Source organism: Centroberyx affinis, unplaced genomic scaffold, assembly GCF_046629955.1.
Source record: "Centroberyx affinis isolate AG114_WGS23_722 - 3 ecotype Tasmania unplaced genomic scaffold, CSIRO-AGI_Caff_v1 ptg006247l_1, whole genome shotgun sequence".
NCBI lineage: Eukaryota > Metazoa > Chordata > Actinopteri > Beryciformes > Berycidae > Centroberyx > Centroberyx affinis.
In genome coordinates this window covers 57,701-79,491 of record NW_027283179.1, presented here as the reverse complement: position 1 = coordinate 79,491, position 21,791 = coordinate 57,701, and the positions used below count along the sequence as shown (strand labels likewise).

Sequence of the window (21,791 nt, the reverse complement as noted above, 5' to 3'; positions counted from 1 at the left end):
GCATTTCAGTTCTGTTCAGGCTGTCATCCTGTCTATCAGCGCTGCTGGTGCAGAGCCTGTTTATCCCCACATTGTCTGTCACAGTGCCTGACTCTATTGTTGTTACCACCATCATGTCAGCCAGGGGTGAGGGTCACTGTCACCAAGGCTGCAAAAGTTTACATTAATTAACTCTAATTTAATTAACTAATTAACCACTTCTACCCTAAGGTCCTTCATGCAGGACCATTGTTACAAACACGTTTCATGGCCAAGCTTTGTTCAAACCCACAGAGGTTTATTTTAAATTCTAGACAAGTTTTCCAAAGATGCCAAATATGTCAGCCTGAATTACAAGGTCATGTTTGTAAAATGATGCACAAACATCTAGATTTTTTTCCATTTGCTGTAAAAAAAAAAAGGCATCTTGGGTTTGAATATTTCACTCAGTGTAAGCAGCTGTAGCTTCAATGAAGTGTTGGAACAAGCAGATGCAGAAAATGGATGTTGTTTTGTAACTTTGAAGCTACTTAAGAGGAAATTTAAGGGGAAACTCAGGGTGCAAGGGGTTAAAGGGACATTAATGCCTACCACACACTAGAAGACTTTGAAAATACTTTTAAAAGACTAAAGTCTGACACCCTCTCACATCCAGCTCACATCTGAAGACAATGTGTCATAAGTCACTGAAGATTTTGCAAAGACTGCCTACCATACACTAGAAGACTTTGAAAAGACTTTGAAACTATGTATGAGAGAAAGGGAGAGAGGGAGCACTGCAGCCAGATTTATATGATTGAAGCTAGCAATCTTCGTGGGTAGGCTAATAGCAAACATTACAGTAGCTAACGTTAGCTTGCAAGTAGCCCCGTTCGGGACAGTGGATTTTATTCCGACATTGGAAATTTGTCTGCAACAGTGAAATCACATGAAAAGTCGTTTGGTGTAAGGTCGCCAGAAGTAATCTATGACCATTATTGACCTCTATTGGTAATCAGTAGGAATTGCAGCAACTTAATAGAACTGATCTCTTTTTTAGCATTTGCAGCTGAAATCTTTCACTTGTAGCTCTGTCCTCCATTGTTGAGAAGTTGAAAATGTGAGTAGGTGAGGATTGGGAGTGTTTTTAAGCTCCAGTGGGCGGGGAGTTTTTGCTCCAAAACAGAGTGAGGAATCCAGAAATCTCAGCACCTGGTGAAGTTATTGCAGAGTCAGTGGTATCGATCAACAATCCTATCAATCCACAACAGATATATTATGCTCATTTTGTGCTGTGGGGCAGTAAAAATCTTCCTTATTGCCCCTTTAACTAAGTTTAATCATAAAAGGACATGGCGTGGAACAGCTGGGGTCCTTGAGGGATTTCCAGGATGTCCAACCAAAATGAAGTACAGTTTAATTTTGTTTTTATTTCACTCTCCTGAAGCCAGTCTAATGACAGAACGTACAAAGATGACTATTTTGTTCATAAGTTTCACTGTCCCCACTGTTACTACCTAACCTGTAGTGTTACGTAATTCTGTATGAAGTCACATCTCAGATCATGTTGCATAGGACAAAATCTTATTAGAGGGACCCTGGTTTAATGTGCATCTGTTTGGGAGGAATTTCTTGGCATGAATCCCATTTGGGAACCACTGTGTCAAGACGGCAGAAAAAAAAAAGAAGAAAAAGAAAGGAAAAGTCAACAGGCAGATGGCAGGAGAGTGTCAGCGAACCCGGCAGACAAGCAGAGTTGAAGCACAGTGATTTTTTTCTTTTGGTCTTTTTTATCCTTCTGCTTGGTTTCTGCTCCGTGACTCATTCTGTTTTCAGTTGTCTCTGCTCAGGGGAGAGGAGAGGAAAAAAAAAAAACAGGTGAGGTGAGGTTTTTATGCTTCTGCTGTCAGAGATGGTTTTATGAAAATGGGTTTTGGGTGAGAGAAAGAGACAGAGAGCTACAGACAGATAGACAGATACATGAAAAAATGGGCTTCAGAGAGAGGGGGACTGACAGAGAGAGAGGGGGGAAAGTGAAAAAGTGAGAGGACGAGATGAAAGGAGAGTGAGAGAGTGAGGGAAAATAGACAAGAAGGAACATGAAGAGAGGATAGACTGAAAAAGAGAGATAGGATTTATGAAAATGGGTCAGAGGGCCAGAGAGAGAGAGAGAGAGAGAGAGAGAGGCAGAGCTGCTTTGGAGGCAGAAATAATCTCATTGGTTGAGTTAAACCTCAATGGGCGGAGCCAAAGAACCCACAGTTTTTCTCATTCACAATTGATAGATATTTCATAGAAGATATTTCATTGTATAAAAAGACAAAATCGAAAATAGCTTGTGAAGCGAGTCAAGAATACAACGTCTGGAGTCAGGATGGACTGGAGACAACGCAAAAGTTGGATTTTTCCAACGTATCCGCCAACGCAACCATTGTCCACAAGGGGAGTGTTGCATCAAAACTGTGTCCCATAGGAATGAATGGACTTCCAAGGTGTAATGTAACATAGAGTAAAAGCAAAAGTCAGGTGTGAAAGAGGCATAAGTAATGTTAGGGAACAGCTACACTGATCCATCAGAATGGTCAAAATTTTTGACAAATAGATTTCTGTCCATTGGGTTATTTTGGAACACTGACAACTAGGGCTGCAACTAACGATTATTTTCATTGTCGATTAATCTGTCGATTATTTTCTCGATTAATCGATTAGTTGTTTGGTCTATAAAATGTCAGAAAATGGTGAAAAATGACGATCAGTGTTTCCCAAAGCCCAAGATGACGTCCTCAAATGTCTTGTTTTGTCCACAACCCAAAGATATTCAGTTTACTGTCATAGAGGAGTAAAGAAACCAGAAAATATTCACATTTAAGAAGCTGGAATCAGAGAATTTTGACTCATTTTTCTTAAAAATTAGTCTAATCGATTATCAAAATAGTTGGCGATTAATTTAATAGTTGACAACTAATCGATTAATCGTTGCAGCTCTAATGACAACCAGAATGACACATAAACACACACTATTAACAACTTCTGACCACTCAGTAGTTGACAACCAATCAGTAAAATAATGAGGCTACATAGCTACTGTAATATTAGCCGGATCCCTGGTTAGCTAATCTGTTAAAAGCCCTGCAGTACAAATTCAACAAAAAGTGAACTGGGAAACCTGCAATCATCCCAAGGCTTTCTCTGTTTTTTTGCTTTTTGTAATCCTTTGATGACGAGTCGTACAACAACAGCACGGTGTACCCCGCATTTATTAGAGCCTCCTCCAAGGGCTCAGTGTTTGCCAGAGCCGGTCCTGACCTCCCTGGGGCCCAAAGCAAAATTCTGCTAAGGGGCCCTCCTACCTGACCCGTGAGCCATGTAAACCATTTGCCACACAGTCACACCTGACACCCCAGTGCTCCCACTTACAATCCTCCCTCCTTTAAAACAGTTTACTCCATCTGTCGGTCTAAGAATAAGTGATGATGGATTGATGGTTGTTATTAACTGGGAAATCTGCATCCATATTGCCAGTATGCCCAGCTAATCAACATTTTAAATTCAATATTTAATCAATAGTCAATGTCAAGTCAATCCATTTCTTTCCATCTTGCATCAGTCCAGAGTTGTAACTAAACCTTGACTGAGAGACTAGATAATCATTATCTTGTTTTAAAATTATGTGTGCCTATGAGGAGTGCCATCACGCCCATATACTGTCTGGACGGGCATATGAACACGTGTTCACGCACGACGCGGTTATCTTTTCCGAGCTGCAGTCTATAATCACCGTCGCCCGTTGGCGTTTATCAAACGTAATAAATAGTTGTATTTCACTCTCACTTTTGTCAGGCACAAAGTCACAGAACAAGCAAGCAAGACACAGACAGACCAAGAGACGCACTGCCCAGCTAGGTTAGCGAGACAGACTAGAGAGAGATGCACTGCAAGCAGCACATCAACTTAACGTTACTGTTATTTGCTGACATCAAACTTGGAGAGGAGAGAACACAAGTTTACCTGATTGCTGTTCCCACAATTCACTCTTATGGTGTTTTTTTTCCTCTTTTCATCACCAGAAGGATAGTTGCGCTTCATTCTCTCATCTAAATTGTAAATATTGACACACGCTTTGACACGAGGGGGAGGCGGGGCCCATGCGTAATTTGCCATTTTTCCCAAAACAAACCCAGGACCAAACCAAACTTTATGTCCATCAAAACAGATGGAAATCTGCGCGTCATCAGGTCTGTCTGGACAACAGCTCTCATAGAAAACGATTTGAAAATGACATAAACAGACGCAACACATCAGTGTGGCTGCCGCCTTAGACTGAAGCCTAGTGAAAAGTTAGTTAGTTAGCCTAGCTGACCTTCCAAGTTCAAACTAGCTATACTAGCCTATAGCTATCTAGGTAAGGTTTTAACTCAACCAATCAGATTATTTCTGCCTCCAGAGCAGCTCTGAAATGTTTGTAGAACTAAAACTCCAGTCCGCAGGGAGCAGAAATGAGATGAGAGAGGAAGGGAAACGGAGAGAAAGTATAGGGTGATAAACACTTCTCGTGCTGTTTCCATGTTGTCAGAGGAGTTTTGGTGGAATTTGTTGAAGGCAGCCGACCCCCCCCCCCCCACACACACACACACACACACACACAAACACACACACACCCCTCTCCATACCCCCCATAGAAATCCAGAGCTGTGGGCTTTTACACCAAGCAAGGTCACAGATGGCGACTGATGCCCCGAACACACAAACATCAACCTCTATCTTCATCTTTGCCTCTAGTCTCCCCTTCCCCTCCTCTCTTCTGCACCACTCCCCCACCCCACCCCACCCCCCACCCCCCCACCACCCGCTGTACTCCAACACCATAATCCACAGAGAGCTCTGCCTTCTTTCAGAGAATAAATTAACCTTAATAGGAGCCTTTTCCCCTGTAATGCGTTGCTCTGTGTTGCGGCATAAAGCTCTGTCAGTACAAACAGATTTATATAGAGGCACAAAGCATAGGGATAGATTATGTAATACATTAGTGAGCTGTCAGTCATGTGTTTAATGTTTGATTTGCAAAACGGTAGTTGAATACGTTGTGAACATGTGACACGGAAAAAAACACGAGGAGCGCTTGAGTTGTTCCACCTCACCTCGTTTCAACTTACCTTGAGCGGGACGTACCCGAGTTTGACGGCGTTTAATCGTACGTCAAGCTGAATCAAGCACATATGGGATATCCGACGCCATATTAATTCACACCAAAATATGAGGGACCACCTTCTTAATAAGGAGTTTCACCCCAATTTGCACCTTCTGTGTCACAGTTTGAGATAAAAGGCTTGAAAATCCATCTTTAACCTGTCTTCCCTCCCCCCTCCCCTTCCTGTTCATCTCCCCTTGATGACTGAGGTGGATTTAATAGGTGAAATCAACAAGGGACAGCAGCTTTTTCACCTGCATTCACCTGGCGAGTCTGTCTTATTGAAAAAAAGCAGGTGGTTTTGTGCGTATACTTTAACCCAGATCTTGCACATCCCTGTCTGTTTGGCAGCAAACAAACACGACATTCTGGTGCAAACATCCTGTCATACATTTGATTTATTCCATGAAAGTAGCGTTTGACTTCACAGGTCTGGTTTCAAAGATCTGCTTCCTGTTTAGAGGTTGAACGCCTCCTTGCTGCGTGCAAACATCAAACGTACATTCAGTCTCAGATGTATTTTTATCCCCCCCCCCCCACACACACACACACCCCCACCCCCACCCCTCCTCCCTTGTGTATGGTGAATAGACCCTTTTAAAGGATTTGTCTGACCACCTCCTTTATTCTCCCCACCGAAGGCTAATTGAGGTTGTGCAAATTAACAGAGGGAACTGTCAGACGGTGGGTGGGGGTGAGAGGGTGGGGGGCAGGGGGGCGGGGGGCTGGGGGGGGGGGGGCGGTGGGGGAAAATAAGCGCTTCCTCCTCAGTGGTTCCCAAAATAACCTGCGCCCCATGGCTTGATCGCCCCACTCCCAAGGACCGGGTATCCCAGCTGTGAGACGGGTTGTCAGACTCTCGCTCACTCACACTCGCACACACACACACACACACACACACACACACACACACACACACTACTCCCTCCTCCTCTATTGTGTGGAGGAGCCAATATCACCCGCCCCCACCCACCTCCACACACTCACACACACACACACCAAACAGATACATACTCCTCTCATTGCTTATTTATTGGTTCCATTTTTGTATTATTACATTTTTAACTTGAGCATGCTGTATCTTATTATGCTGCTGACAACAACCCAGTTTCCCTGTTTCTTTGCACTATCTATCTATCTATTTATCTATCTATCTATCTATCTATCTATCTATCTATCTATCTATCTATCTATTTATCTATCTATCTATCTATCTATCTATCTATCTGCAGATTGGAGTTTTAGTTGTACAACATTTATCGGGGGTAGAAATAATGTCATTGGTTGAGTTAAACCTCAATAGGTGGAGCCAAAAAGTTAGCAAAGACAGAGCTGATTAAAATATAAATAACAATATAAGTAGCATTCATTATTTTTTCATTCATTCACGATGTTGAAGGTCAGCAGCTAGCTAACAAACTTAGCTAGATAGCTATAGGCTAGTATGGCTAGTTTGAACTTGGAAAGTCAGCTAGCTAACTAGCTAACCTAGATAACTAGATTTTTTTTTTTTTCAACTTATTTATTTATTAAAAAACAAATAGAAAAAACCTAAACAGATAAGGCCAGGGGATCAGAACACTGACAGAAATCAGTTAACAAAAATGTTATACAGGGTACATCAATTTATGGTTTCAATAGCTTTCCTATTTTTAGAATATAGGATTGTTGTAATGTATTGTTTGATTTCATTTTCAAAAATTAAAAGAGATGGTTTATGATTGGAAAACTTAGATTTATGAATATGTGATTTTGCAAGTAGAATAGTACAATAGAATCAAATTGATGATATAGTATTGATTTGCTTTGGTAGAAGTGTAAGTAACAATACATTTTCATAGGAAAGGGAAAATTCAGAATCAATATATTTGGAAATGAAAGTACTGTAAAGTTTTTTAGTAGTGATGCATGGAGGAACCAACCCCACCCCTAAAGCCCCCCCACTCCCCCCACTCCCCCTGTCTACCATTGCTGAGATGAAAATGGCAGGCACCATGATTGCATGTGGCATGCAGAATGAGCAGCTAACGGCCCGGAGAAGCTTCATCGCCGCTAAATCCAGTCACAACAAAATGTGTTTGTGCGAGTCGGAGAAGCCAAAGTGACAGAGAGGAGAAACAGGGGGCAGAAAATGAAAGATATAAATGGCCGCAGCGTATATATATCTGGATGGGACTGCGTCTATCTTCAAGTCCACATACAGAGCCTGATATTATGAGGCATCCATGACAAAGTTAAGGGTAAAATTGTCCTGATATATTTACCACTACACAGGATCTGATGCAATTATCCCTTGTGCTATTTATGGTGAGAGCCGATTTTCTAAGCTGGCTTGGATGTTAGAGGAGAGCGGGGCATGTCGCTGGGGTTATCAAGGGGGTAACTCCCATCAGACATGTTTGGACGAATTAGCCTCACGGCACCACAAAATATGAAATATAATCAAAATGGAGTGGAATGAAATATAATCAAAATGGAGTGGAATTGAGTGCAGCGGGAAAAACAACTGTCGCATAAAAGGAAAGAGAAGCAAGATTGTGACAGGAAGGTTGCTGGTTTGAATTCCTGGAGGAGAGAGGGGGGGGGGGGGGGGATCTGAGTGGATAATGCTTTCAGCTACAGCCGAGATGCCCTTGAGCAAAGCGTTTAACCAGCACCCGCCCCTGTGAAGCCAATAACAGGAGGCTATAATTAACACCGAGCAGCTCCCAGGTATGACTGTGTAATTGAATTAGTGTGAAGCAGGGTGATAAAACAGAACATCCTACATGTTCAGTAAAATCTCCCCTGGATAAATAAAGGTTAAAGACATCAGTCAAAAAAAAAAAAAAAAAAAAAAAAACCTCCAATATAAATAGAACAATACTGGAGGTGTTTTCCATTCTAGTGCCAACCGGTGACCTAGAGATGTATGAATGAAGGCGGAGTGAGCGTGGGGTCGTGAGCCGCCTGCTGTGCCTGTCAGCGGTGTGAACTGTGTCGGGCCGGATGCCGAGCGAGCGAACACACCTGGCTCACTCCGCCGGCATATGGCCGCCGCCGGGGCAGGAAATATAAGCCACCCCCGGGGGGGGGGGTTATTAAAGGTTACAATGGAGCGAACGCATGACCCCCAGATCCACAGCTATTCTCTCCATGCTCAACTCTAATCGAATTAATTGACATTCACATTTAAAAGGGGCAATAAGTAAGATTTGCATTAAAGGACAGCAGGTAGGACAGGTAGACAGCTTAGTCGCATTTCCTGAACCGTGCATCGGTGGTTCTCAACGTGGGGCCCGGGGACCACCAGGGGTCCTTGAGGGGGTTCCAGGGGGTGCCCAGAAAATTCATGAGGTGTTAAACTTCACTATTATTTCATTTACAATAAGTTAACACAATTAGAGAATGTAGAAGAAAAGACTATCCTGATCATACTTTCTCTGTTATCTCTCTACCTACAATACAGATAGTCTTGGGATTCTGGACAAAATCATATCTGACAATAAAAATATTCTCAGATTTGGGTCTGAGAAACAAAATCTCATCAAATGAGGGTCTGTGCGCTCTAATGTGGACTAAATTAGGGGTCCTTGATATGAAAAAGGTTGAGAATCACTGTGTTACATGGAGGTCAAAGTGAAGTGTAGTCTGTACTGGGCTAGATTAAGGAGCAATATCTGTCACCCACAACTGCTTGTAGCATGTATAAAGGCTTTCACTTTCAGTTGATTAAGTCCCTATAGCCACCCGAAGGTGGCAGAACAGGTATGTGCGTTCCATCTGCAGCCTATAATTTGAGGGATGTGATTATGTGTGTATTCAACGTAGGTACCTTGATTAAAGGAAAAATCCGCCCTTAAACACTTCAACACAGATTCAAAACAGCTCAAAACAGCTATTGGTGGTGTACCTTGCATTCCTGGGTCCATTTTGTTGTTTGATTGTGTGTTTTTCTTCTTTGTGGATAACTGGCCAATCGTAGATGATGTGATGTCATGTCCAGATGTTTCCAGAAGCTACAATGGAGTTTGATATCAGAAAAATGTTTCAGTGATCTAAAACATCAACAGTAAACGTCAGGTTTTCGGTGTCAGTCCCACCATTTCACCGACATTCATCACTCATACAGGGAGAAATCCATCGCAGAAGAGGCAGAGAGAACAATTTCTCCACCGACAGAATACATTTTTGGGGTTGCCGAACTGGGAAACGCAGGAAACCACTGACTGAGGTAGAAGCAGACGAGGCAGGTTGAGGGAAAGTGGGTACATCAAAAAAAGTAAATTGCAACACTTCATCACAAAACAACTCCTGGAATGCATTGAACATCACAGATTGATGGTATATAATATATATATTGTAGTGTAACTTTTCTTGCACACTATGCTTTTGCAGAATTTGTACACAAACTCCTTTACTGTACTTTTGCGCGCACCAAACTGGTTGGCTATAACTCACTTGCCACTCATCAGGCACACAGGAGGTAGGGCTGGGCGATACGGTTGAAATCAATATCACCATAATCATTTTTTTTTTTTTCCAATATCGATATATATCACGAAATGTCTCAGGATGCAAAATCACATTAAATAATCAACTTAATGTCCATCCCATTTAACCGAATGGTAATGTTAGGTGTCAAACAAAGTTGAAATTTTAAAATATTCCTTTAAAAACGTTTCATACCTCATTCTGTCAGAGTTTTTAAATCAAATTTGCTTGTTATCATCGGTTTAGACAGCCGAACTGTGTGTCATGATATCCCAAAAATCATCAAATCATCAAGATATGATTCCACTGAAAGACGATAATATTGAATTATCGCCCGGCCCTAACAGGAGGCGGACGGTGACATCATGGTGACACGTACATATGGGACACAGCAGGTCACTCTAAAGTTCTCTCTCCACTCTACATCACTGATCTTCCTCAGGACCGCCTGTTCCCACCGATCCACTACATCCTCATCCGAAAACACCAGGTTGCCGGGTTGCCAGGTTGCCGAATGCCGGGTGGTGCAAAAACCGCACGCGTCGTCTCCTCCTTTCTCATCGGGTTTCCCAAAAGTTGCGTGTGAAGCTCTGCATTTTGTAATTGCATTAGAGATAAGCCCAAGGAGATATACACAGCTTCACTGCCCATTCATCAGGAAGACACAAAGTCACACTGTACTTGTTTTGGTCAAATTGGACAGTGGCAGGACAGGAAACAAGTTATTTTTTAGTAAAAGATTTCCGCAATTCTGTAAATAAGTACTTTTTTTTTTTTTTTTTGTAGCCAAATTTTATTCAACAATCTGCACATATGATGAAACAGTATTACAGATTCATACTTTTCTTTTTAGACAGTAATAACCCCCCATTATCTCCCCTTAGCCCCCCCAGCATTCCCCTCCCTGCTGTAAATAAGTACTTAAGTCATGTAAATGAGATTATGGGAAGTTGTCAGTTTATGTATTCATCTTAAACAGACTATTGCCTTGGAAATAGTTGCATTATTGCGTGCATGTACTGTACATATAGCCCATTACTGAATAATGAGGATGGGCGTTTATCAGTTTTGTTATTTTTTACAGATCAAATAATGACAAGAATTTCAGAATTTTAGTTTTAAAACGCTTAACATAGTGTATGAAACATGTACATCATCACATATTCTCTCCATTCTCATCCTTATTGCAAAAATGTTATAATATCTGTTATTTTTAAACAAACTCTGTAGCTTTTTTCTCTTCAGATTTTCAATGAGCAACTTTTTACTTTTACTCCACTAATTCTACTTCTACTTAAGTGAAAGCGAAGTGACAGTGCTTCTATCTGAGTGGGATATTTTGTCTGTGAGCAGCAGCAGGGAGTGTAATGTAAGCCACACCGGGGGGTTATGAGAGGTCGGCGATTAAAATGCTATGACATGGGAGTTGGAGAGACTTTAAATAATGCATGCAGTGTCATCAGCTCTGTGTCGCACACATGGGCCAAAGATGAAGAGATGGAAAGATGGAAAGATGGAAATTGGGTTTGCTGGGGGACACCTGAGAGTGTTGGTACTGTCTGTGACTCCGCTCGGCCCGACGCCCCGAGGCGCTCGCCGACCCGCCGCCCCGGCTCCCCGGGGGCCGGCGGGGGGCTCCGGAGGGATCAGCGGGCAAAATGAGGAGCGGTTCCATTTCAATAAGATTTGATTTACTAGATGGAAGAATGACATATCGCATCAAGAGAATAGCTGTTTGTGTCTCTATCCCCTTCGTTAGGGATGTGCCCAAACAGTCGAGTAGTCGTTCGTGAGGATGTGTCGACGTTTTCATTATTATTACTACTTATATATTACGTATCTTAATTTTTTGCACATTTGCGTTTCAGCCTTATTGTCTCTTAGGTCTATTTGTAGACCTAAGAGATGGATGTATAAATGTTGAAAAATATTTTGGATAGTCTTGCACTAAGCTTTATCCTTCTTTTAAAAATGATATAATGAATATCTTTTCTTAATTATCACCTTCAGGTTTCTGCCGTGTGATGTGACGCGTTCTTTTAAATTGATGTTTCCTATTCCTATGATAAAATACATTTTGATGAGTCAAAACACACACATCATACTTGGTTTTATGGTTAATATTAGTTATTTTGCCCTCATCCCAATAAGCTTATGTTGAATTTTGGCATTTTGTACACTAACTAGTTGATATATCGTTCAGCCCATCCACTGACCAGTGAACCATGAAGAAACAGACTGCTGCTCATCCTTACCCTTCGTCTGCATCTCCTCTTCATGGTTGAAGTCAATTTAAAAGGTGAAATTAGTAAGGGATCACAGCTTTCACCTGGATTCCTCAAGTCAGATTTTCATAGAAAATAAGGTGATCCCACCTTATAATATTTTGTACACTGGGTGAGTTTAGGTACCAGTGCTGTAGCCACAGCCTTAACCAGTATGTTGGCATTTGGAAAGATGTGTAGATGGTTTATTACATATTTTGGTCTTGAATCGGACTCGATTTGCTCTGTTCTTGGTCTTTACTTGGTCTTGACTCCATTTGGACCTGGTCTTGGATTAACTTGGATTCAACTCAGGTTTTTAGGAGTCTTAGAGCTGCAGCACCATCAAACAGAAGAAGAAGAAGAGAGGCTCTGTCTATACGAGTCTGTTTTGTTTTGGTTGGCCGGCTGTGGCTCCCAAAAGGGAAAATAATAAAAGTCTGAACATTGATTGCATCTTGCCCGCTGCCTGTTCTTGTGTTTACTGTACTGCTGAAATTGCTACATAAGGTATTGCTGCTTTATTAGACAGCATGAGAGGAGAGAGGAGGGAGCGAAGAGAGCGGAGGGCGACAAGCGACATCATGAGTCATGAGTCATGAGCCGGGTTCGACTCTACAGCATCACATGGTGAATGTCTTCACCTGCTGAACCGTCAGCCCAAGGCACAACTGATTTTTAGTTTATTGATTCACAGAGTTAAGTATCATGTTCACAGGATAAAATTATTATATTAAAGCAATAATCTACAACTTTTTCATATAAATAAATGTCCCTTTTGCTTCTCTTTATCACCGACTGATAAAACACAACAGTGACGCAACCTATATCGAGTTCATGAAAGAATTTCTGTTGTCTGTTTGTTTGAAATAAACAGAAGAAGAAGAACTGGGTATTTCTTTTCTGGGCTTTCATGAACTTTCATGAACTGGCTCCGGGCTGCATCACTATACTGTTCAGTTCAGGTCTTTATTGTCCCACAGGGGAAATTCATTTTGCAGCAAGGCTGTGTTATATCAATCGGTGATACTGGCAAAACAGACATTTATTTATAGAAAACTGTTGTGGATTTTATCTTTAATTCCATTCAGTCAAAAGGTTTGCAGTCTAACCTCTGGACTCTGACATGTACGGGAATCCGTCCCTCCTCCCAGAGATGGGACCAAGTCATTGTTTTGCAAGTCACAAGTAAGTCTCAAGTCTTTGCACTCAAGTCAAGTCCCAAGTCAAGACAGGCAAGTCCCGAGTCAAGTCCCAAGTCAAGTCCCAAGTCAAGACAGGCAAGTCCCAAGTCAAGACAGGCAAGTCCAAGTCAAGCGGCTCTGCGGTGGAGGCAACAGATAGCTGTAACGTTAGCTAAGCATTGGTTCGCTAATTATGTTAATATATTAGCCTCGACTTACCCTTCTTTGTGCAGCTTCAAATGTCGAATGAAGTTGGAAGTTGTTGCGTCTCCGTCTGTAATTTTCGAGCCGCACGTTTTACATACTGCAATTCATTTTTGGTTGACCACCGCATAGTTTTTGTACGCGAACGAAATTATCTTTGGTATCATTTTTTCCAACTGGCGCTCAGTAACATAACGTTACTTCTTCATGGTTCTCTCCTGCAACTTGACTGGATGCTGTCAGTTGGTTCAAACAAAGTGGATCTGGGAAATGAAGTGTCGACTTGCTGGGAATGAATAGTGTTAACGTTGATTCAGGAAATGAAGGGAAATGAATTGATTCGTGGCACACTTTTTAAATAACATACTTTGGGTTTGGGGGAAGGTATCAAGTCTTTTCAAGTCCAAAGGCTCAAGTCCAAGTGAAGTCACAAGTCATTGGTGTTAAAGTTCAAGTCGAGTTGCAAGTCTTTTTTGATTTTGTCAAGTCGAGTCATCAAATTTGTGACTCGAGTCCAAGTCATTTGACTCGAGTCCACACCTCTGCCTCCTCTCAACCCACACCGACCACCTCACAGAAGATCTTTGGGCTTTTTAGGTCTCAGAGCAGGCTGTTTACCACATGAAGCCTTCACAAAACGCTGCGGTGTGGTGGGCGGCTCGGTCCTGCAGCAGCACCATGCAGCGCTGGTAACAGCAACCTCTTTTTCTAATACCTACCCACTCCAGGCTCCACCTGCAGAGCCGCCCTATCTAAAATTGATTATGGTGACATTTACTATTCATAGAAAAGGTTACTAGAGTAACCCTGTGCTGCGCTGCATGTTTGAGTGGAATATTATTCCCTAACAAATGAAGAGGAGCTCTTCACTGGACAACTGTGTACCAGAGCTGAATGATAAGCTGGTTACGTAATTATGAATAATATTAATTCATATTTGCAATTTTTAGTCGGAATAAAGACGTTTATTTTTCATTCTGTTTATAAATTGCAGCTTGGTTATGTAGACTGTATTTTTAATTGTTTTTAATGCTTTTGAACAACAAACAAAAAACAAAGAAAAAAGGATCACATTACCCCACTGCTTAAGACACTGCACTGGCTACCTGTATCTTTTAGAATTGATCTTAAAGTTCTTTTACTTGTTTATAAAGCTTTAAATGACCTTGCTCCTCCCTACATCAGAGATGTTTTATGTTCCAGCCAGATCACTAAGGTCCTCTGTTTTTATGCCCATACACTGTGGAACTCACTGCCTCTGGATATTAGAATGGCAAGCTCTCTCTGTGTTTTTAAAAGGAAATTAAAGACCTATCTTTTTAATCTGGCTTTTAAATGTTGTAGCCTTAGTTTTTAAGTTCTAATCATTGGTTATTACTTTTATCCCTGGTGTTTATTTTATTGTATTTTCATTTTATTTTATTGACTCTTATTTATTCATTTTTTACTTTGGGCTGCATGCTTGTATGAAAGGTGCTATATAAATAAAGCTGAGTTGAGTTGAGTTTTGACAGTGTAGTCATAGTGCACACAGCACAGTAAAAGCCTTGTTATCCAGCTCAGTCAGCTGTGGTGAGTGAGAGGCTTCAGGCCGGCTGCAGGCTGCAGGCTGCAGGCTGAGGGCGAGCCGGTTACCTTGCCCTATCACGGACACATTTGAAAGACCCGTTTGAAGCCAGCAGGAGTGGGAGATGAAAGTCCTGGCGCAGCACACTTTGACATCATCAAAACAAAACTCCCTCACAACACTCACCGGCTCTAATGGCTGTGTTAAAAGGTACTTTTAAATACACTGATTTACAAGTGGCCGCTGGCAGGGTCTGTTTTGTCTTTGCTCTAAATGGAATATGAATGAATACGACATAATGGCAAAATAAAAAGGAGAATGGCCTGAGGAAAATGGCAGCCCAAACTAATGATTATCTACTGATTAAGTTGATTAAGGCCATCTCAAAATAGTTGAATTTAGAAATAGATGGATAGATGCGAAACATGCAGGCAGACGGACAGATACTGTGGAAGGATAGATAGAGAGAGAGTTATGATTTAGAGCAATGTTGAAAGCACAGATTCCTCTTGGTATGCAGGTGCTGCACGAATGAGACTTGTAGTCGTCTAAATCCGTGAAAATGTTTTGCTGATGGCTACGCCACAGCAATAAAAGTTAAAAGCTTCCACCTTTGTGAGAATCGTTTGTTGACCGTAAAATATGACCAAGATACTGTGCGTGCGAGCCATCCTGAAGAGGAGAGGAATGCAAGTCTTTCCTCTCTCTGAAAAACAGCTTGTGACATTTGAGAGATAATTGACACTGCATTTTCCCCGCGCTCAGCCCAGCTCCCCGGAGCCCTCCATTTTCCCAGGAGTGACCGCGTTTGCACCGATGAAGTGCTCTTCACAGGGTTGTCATCCAAAAGGTCACGTCCAGAGGAGAACGAGGGACGGGGAAAAAAAAATAAGATGGAGACCTCGCCATCCATCTCGCTGTCTGGATCAAGACACCAATCTGACCTTTAACGGTATATCAAGCTCAACAAGCTATCAAATTGTATGTGGGAGCGCTGAGCTTGTTGCTTGTTCGGCTAAGTGTGTGTCTGTGTGAGAGAGAGAAAGAATCAAATATAGATAGAAAGAGAGAGATAAAGTACAATGACTGTTCAAAATACTAACACCAACTTCCTAATGTTAAGATAATAATAAACTTGCTGCTTCCATTGCTGCCCTTTTGTTCCTTTGTTCCATTTTGCACAATCCATGTCTTATTTGCCTTAAAGGAGCCCTATTATAGGAATTCACATTTCTTCTATTTATATGCATATATGGCAAACGATGTTTAATGAAGACATTGTTAAAATTTTGTTTTGTTTCGGTGGTTAAATGTATGAGTTGTTGCATTTTCAAACATTCATCCTTTTTGACAAGCAGTTTCAGTCTAACTCCAGTCAACGCATCACAACTGAACTCGGTCCTGATTGGTTCTCCTCACTAAAGAATTACTGAAATCCGTCCAATCAGGCCAGTTTACAGCATTTAATCTGGTTTACCTCATTTGAATTAGAGGAGCTGTTGCTGTCAGCCAATCAGGGTCCAGTATTGTGACGACTTAGTCTTCACATTAATTCAATTTAACTAATTTAATTCAACTTTTAACTAAACTACATGTATTTGCAAAACATCATGAAGAACATTATTCTTATTCTGAGCCATAGTATATCTGAAACAAATTCATGAAAACTGAGTAATATGGGACCTTTAAAAATCCCTCTATAGCTCAATATAACTAAATAGTTAAAATCAATAAGGGATCATAGCTTCCACCTGCATTCACCTGGTCAGGAGAAAGTAGGTGGTGCTGCTGCTGTAGATTGGTAAAAACCTACAGCAGATGTTGGATTTACTTCCCTTGAATAACTATGAGACAAGACACATAAATCAGAGACTAAAATAAGGACAGCGAGGTTGGAAACACGCCAGAGCCTCCAGCTCCGAGGAGAAGGAACACCTGAGCTTTCTTCTGAGGAAAGGTACAGGAGGGGAAATATCGCAAAGGGGGATGTTTCATTTATTTCCATGAAATAATATGATTGCTATGAATCCGTGTGACTAGTTTGTGTTACTTTTCAGTGCTGCAGTAGGTCATGGATGCCTGATGTTGAATGTGCCTTACAGTGTCACTACTGCATTCACTTTGAGTATGGCTGACAAAACAGCAAAACAATCTGCTAATCCTGACAGTGTTGCTGCCATTGTCAGCGTGTGATGGAAATCGAAATTCAATATATCACAATACAAAAATGTGACAATATGTATTGTAGGGTAGAGAAATGTACCGGAGACTTGTGTAGGAGGAGAAAAGTTCTATCAATGTGATTGCAATTCCTACTGGTCGCCAATAGAGATCGATAAAGGTTAGAGATTACTTCATGGCCCTTTAAGAGCGTAGTATAGTTTTTTACTTGCTATGTATTTGTACACTGTTTTTATTCACGTTCATACTAGTTCATGTAAAGTGTCTATGCGTATCTTGAAAAGCACTATACAAATAATTATTATTAATGTATTATTATTATTAGAAAAAGGCTGAACCAGTCAGTTGTGGAGGCTTGAATTCCCTCTGCCTCCATGTTAAAATGTTGCAACCAAACCAGTACATGAACCACATGAACACTTTCATCAAAACAAATGAAAGAATGATTTAAGAATTTTGAAAAGGTTTATTATTTGTGCAATAATTTAGGCTTCCAGTATTTTAAAAAATATGTCCATGACAGGCTACACACATCTAAAATATACTGATTTTTTTATTTTTTTATTTCTGTAGTCTGTAACAAAAAGGACTGCCTTTAAATTTCTTTGAACATATTGCTCCAATATCTGAAGAAGAAAAACAACACGATTACATTCCCTTTTACAGCAGAGCTACGTGAACAATGTATACATATTGTAAGATATTGAAGAACGTATCGTAATACATCGAATAAAGTGATGAACGCTTTGATAATTAAATACTATTCTTCAAAACATTTCAGCTATTATCACAAAGTGAACAGTGATTCATCAGCAACAAGAGACAATAATCGAGAGAAACGTCACCCAACTACAGCAGTCAGCACTTTCCATGGAGTGATGCAATTCACATCTAGAGTTAATGTAAAAACTGTGCACAAAATACAGTAGCTACCATTAGTAGTATGGCACACATGAGCTAAATACTTAAGACAGCATTTAGGAACATCTGTCCAGATGTGATGTGCAGATGATACCGCGGGCATCTGGACAGCGAGGGCTCGGAGCCAGAGAGTGAAGATGAGTTTTACACGTCGAATTAAAGCGCCTGATGAGATTTACAGTATCACATATCAAAATCACATCGCTGGAATTATGACCACAATCGAATTAGGCAAGAAAACATCAAATATTTAAACTGGAGCTCATTGAGGGGAGCTGAAAGTGATGCTGAACTTGGGTTGTGTATTCTTCCTCCATGATAAAACCCCAAAATCGGCGATTCTGTGATCTGTTGCTCTGGTAGAGGAGACTGGAGAATTTTTTTTTTTTTTCTCTCTCTCATTCACTGTCATTATATGGTGAAATGGGTCTGAAAATCACACTTCTAGCACATAAACTAACGTGAACAAAGCAACAAGCAGAAAGTGTAACACCGAAATCCGTTCAAAGGAAACTTATGCCGATGGAACGAAGAAAATAGTACGTTTATCAATAATTAGAAATAGGCGGGAGACAGGACTTTGATTCTGTCAATAGATAAAAAAAATGTCTCTCACTTTTTTCGCCTATTTACAATTATTGGTAAACATATTTTCTTTGTTCTATCTGCATTATTTTCTTCCGACCGGATTTCGGTGTTATACTTGTTCAAATTGAAAGGTTTAATAAAGAACATAAAGAAAGAGATTCACTTAACCACAAGTCAGCAGCATGACTATTTTTTTTAATATATTGTCAGAATCTGCTTTGTTGGCGTTTGTTTATGTGCTAGAAGTGTGATTCTCAGACTGTTCCTCCATACAATGGCAGTGAATGGAGGGAGAAAATAACCCAATTCTGCAATCTCCTCCACTGGAGCAACAGATAACAGAGAATCACTGATTTGGGGGTTTTATCACGGAGGAAGCTACACAACCCAAGGTACTACCAAAGTTCAACATCACTTTGAGTATTATGGCTCTCCTGTGAATTTATATGACATCAAAACGTCGCCAAATGGTGGAAAATGAGTTCTACTTTTTTGTTCATTTCCAAGCAGCTAGCTTCTCAACCATGCGCTTGTTTTGGATGGACGTATGAAAATAGAAGAACAAATGTAAATTAAGTTTCAGGATGGCTACTTGATCCCTTCAATCATCTTTATTGTCCTACGTGTATCGGAGAAAGCCCCTTCACCAGAGCGCAATATGTATTTAAAAAGAAAAGAAAAGTCTTCTGTAAATTTAGAGAAAGCTGCTCACACCACTCTGGCTCCAAGCCCTCGAGCTGGGGTTTGGGAATCTTTATTTTCTACCCTTCCTCCTCTCTTCCTCTCCTCTATCCAAGTGCTTTTCTTTTGGATCCAGGTCTGGACACACTCACAGTTACAGCGGACTTTGCAGGCGTTGTGTTTGTTCAGTTGGAGTCCTGCCCCTCCGCCCCTGAAGCCTCTTGGCTACAGTCTTCCACCCCGAGGTCCGATTCCTCCTCATCTGGAAGAACATGCAGACGCCGAGTATCACACATACAGAACATGCTCCTTCAGTCTGGTTCAGTTTGGCCAGGTGAGAACGATGCCACTCAAACTCAGGTGGCACCAAAACGGCTCTGAGACGCCTAGAAATGTGAGTCTCAGCCTCTAACAAGAGACCTGCAGTGCGGTTCGTTAGGAGTGAGAACGTAATCCAAACCAACTACAGGAAACAACCCCAAAGGGATTATGGGTATAAGGAGACGGATGTTGACATCTGATAGCCAGCAGTTCCTCATTCTTGGAGAGCCTAGCAGTCTGGACTGATGCTCATATTCAGCTATTTCTTCATGTGTTCTTAACTGGTATGAACACCAGAGAAGAAGAGACAGACAAGTCCATCATGTTTAAAGTTACAGGAACTGGAATCAGATTTGTTTTGTCTCTAACCTGCAGGATGACAGGTCACCAAAACTCTGCCCGATAGACAAGCTACTTGTGAGTCACGTGATTTGTTTACAAGCCCTGGTTCACTTGTAATCGGTCAGTGTGTGAATCTAAACGAACCAAATGCAAAAATGCAACAAAAGTGCTCAGACCCAAGAAAACAAACTCGTCTGTCCCCTTAACACGCCCCCGTACCTGCAGTTTGTTCCTGCGCGCTCTGTTCTCGGCCGGGGCGTCGGGGCAGCTCGGCTCGTCGGGCGGCCAGCGAAGCTCTCCGCTCTCCACCTCGGCTCCGTCCGTCGGCTCCACCACGATGGAGGGGAGCCTCTTGGACAACTTTGGAAACCTTTCATGGGAATCTGGGAAAATCTGTTGGAGGCTTATGTAAGGTTAATTGAAGGGTTTTCTGTTAGGCTTGAGGTTGCTGTCATTCACACCTCATGTAAAAGAAACAGTGCCGTGAAAATAGGGATTAGGGAAATTGCTAATTGTGTGCGTCAGATGAAAGAACCCAGACTTATGAAGATAAATTCACTCATTCCTTTGTTCCATTGTTGCTCTTTGCTTTTTAGCTGTAATTAACTCTTCACTCTCTCATTCATATATTGCTGTAAAATTACCCTGACACATTCTTGGAGGAGCAAATCCATTACAAAAAGTAGTCGGTCCAGTTTGTGAGCTCATTTCCTCACAAAAAGTCCCTTCCATTAGATATCAGATTGAGAAGTTCATAAGTTCAAAAATCACAAGCAGCATGGAGGGGAAATAATGAAATTAAATGAAAGCGTTTTTGCCTATAATAAATAAGAAGACTATTGTTCTGTGAGTGCCGGTGTGTCCCTCGGTGTGTGAAATAATGAAATATACCAACAACAATGGAAAATAGCTCACTGGGGCTACAGAATACAGCATCATTGATTTTTTTTTTTACCATCCACTTGACGATGATACATGTGGAAAAAAACAATCTTGTCCTGTTGGCTCAGCTGGATAAGACACATATCGTTTACATGTAACATCAAGAGACTGAGTCAAACTAATGACCTGAGTTGCGTCACCCCACATTCTGCTCTCGCTCATCTCTCCCGTGACTCACCGCTTCACGCCGTCTACTCCAATAGAGCCGAAGTGCCTGAAACTAACCTGAACAATCAAGGACAACACACCTGGAAGGATACGGCAGCCTGGCTCCCCCCGGCTCCTCCCCCGCTGAAGTCCTCCTTCCCCGGCTCCAGAGAGTTCATCACCTCGGTCATCCTGGAGGGAGGAGCGGGCCGATCAGAGCCGATCAATAAACTATCAATACTGTGGATCTCGGATTGCCGTGCTACATCTTATGGGAGCCAACTGTTCATGTTTCTCTAATTTAAATAGCCTACCTTTAACAGACTGTTTTATAGCTGTTTCTGGTCAGTTTACTTTACCTATGAAATGTGCTTTTTGCCTTGCTTTGCCTTTACGTCACCCAGGCACTCATATATTGTCAGAAGTGTACTATAAATATTTGCCCACAGTATTATAAATACAGTTTATTCATAGTATTTGATAGTTGCCACTATGTTAAGCTAACGTTAGCATGCTAGTTAGCTCCAGTGACAACTGTCTTTATGCTCTTATTTCTAATATTTGAGACCAACAGAGTCAAATATAGCCTACATTTCTTGGCTCTGTACATGTACATGTAAGATGTTTTTATTAGTGTTTTAAATTGTTTATAGCTAGAGCTGCAACAATTAATCGATTAGTTGTTAATCGCCAACTATTTTGATAATCGATTAATCGGTTTGAGTCATTTTTTAAGAAAAATAACTCAAAATTCTCTGATTCCAGCTTCTTAAATGTGAATATTTTCTGGTTTCTTTCCTCCTCTATGACAGTAAACTGAATATCTTTGG

The 21,791-nt window shown here is 41.3% G+C and overlaps 1 protein-coding gene across 1 annotated transcript; it reads right to left on the bottom strand.

Annotated features, from left to right (window-relative positions):
• Positions 1-19,334: 19,334 nt before the first annotated feature.
• Positions 19,335-21,152, bottom strand: LOC139638294 (protein LBH-like). Its single transcript, XM_071512396.1, has 3 exons — positions 21,063-21,152; positions 20,092-20,265; positions 19,335-19,471 (listed from the first exon to the last, which is right to left on the bottom strand). Exons 1-3 carry the CDS (start codon positions 21,150-21,152, stop codon positions 19,364-19,366), a joined length of 372 nt encoding a protein of 123 aa, XP_071368497.1. The 3' UTR covers positions 19,335-19,363.
• Between the last annotated feature and the right edge of the window lie 639 nt (positions 21,153-21,791).

Coding starts and splice junctions, on each gene's coding strand:
- LOC139638294 (XM_071512396.1), bottom strand. CDS start 21,152: ATGACCGAGGTGATGAACTCTCTGGAGCCGGGGAAGGAGGACTTCAGC. Junction 20,266..21,062: donor AGGCTGCCGTATCCTTCCAG/GTGTGTTGTCCT, acceptor AGCCTCCAACAG/ATTTTCCCAGATTCCCATGA. Junction 19,472..20,091: donor CGCGCAGGAACAAACTGCAG/GTACGGGGGCGT, acceptor ATGTTCTTCCAG/ATGAGGAGGAATCGGACCTC.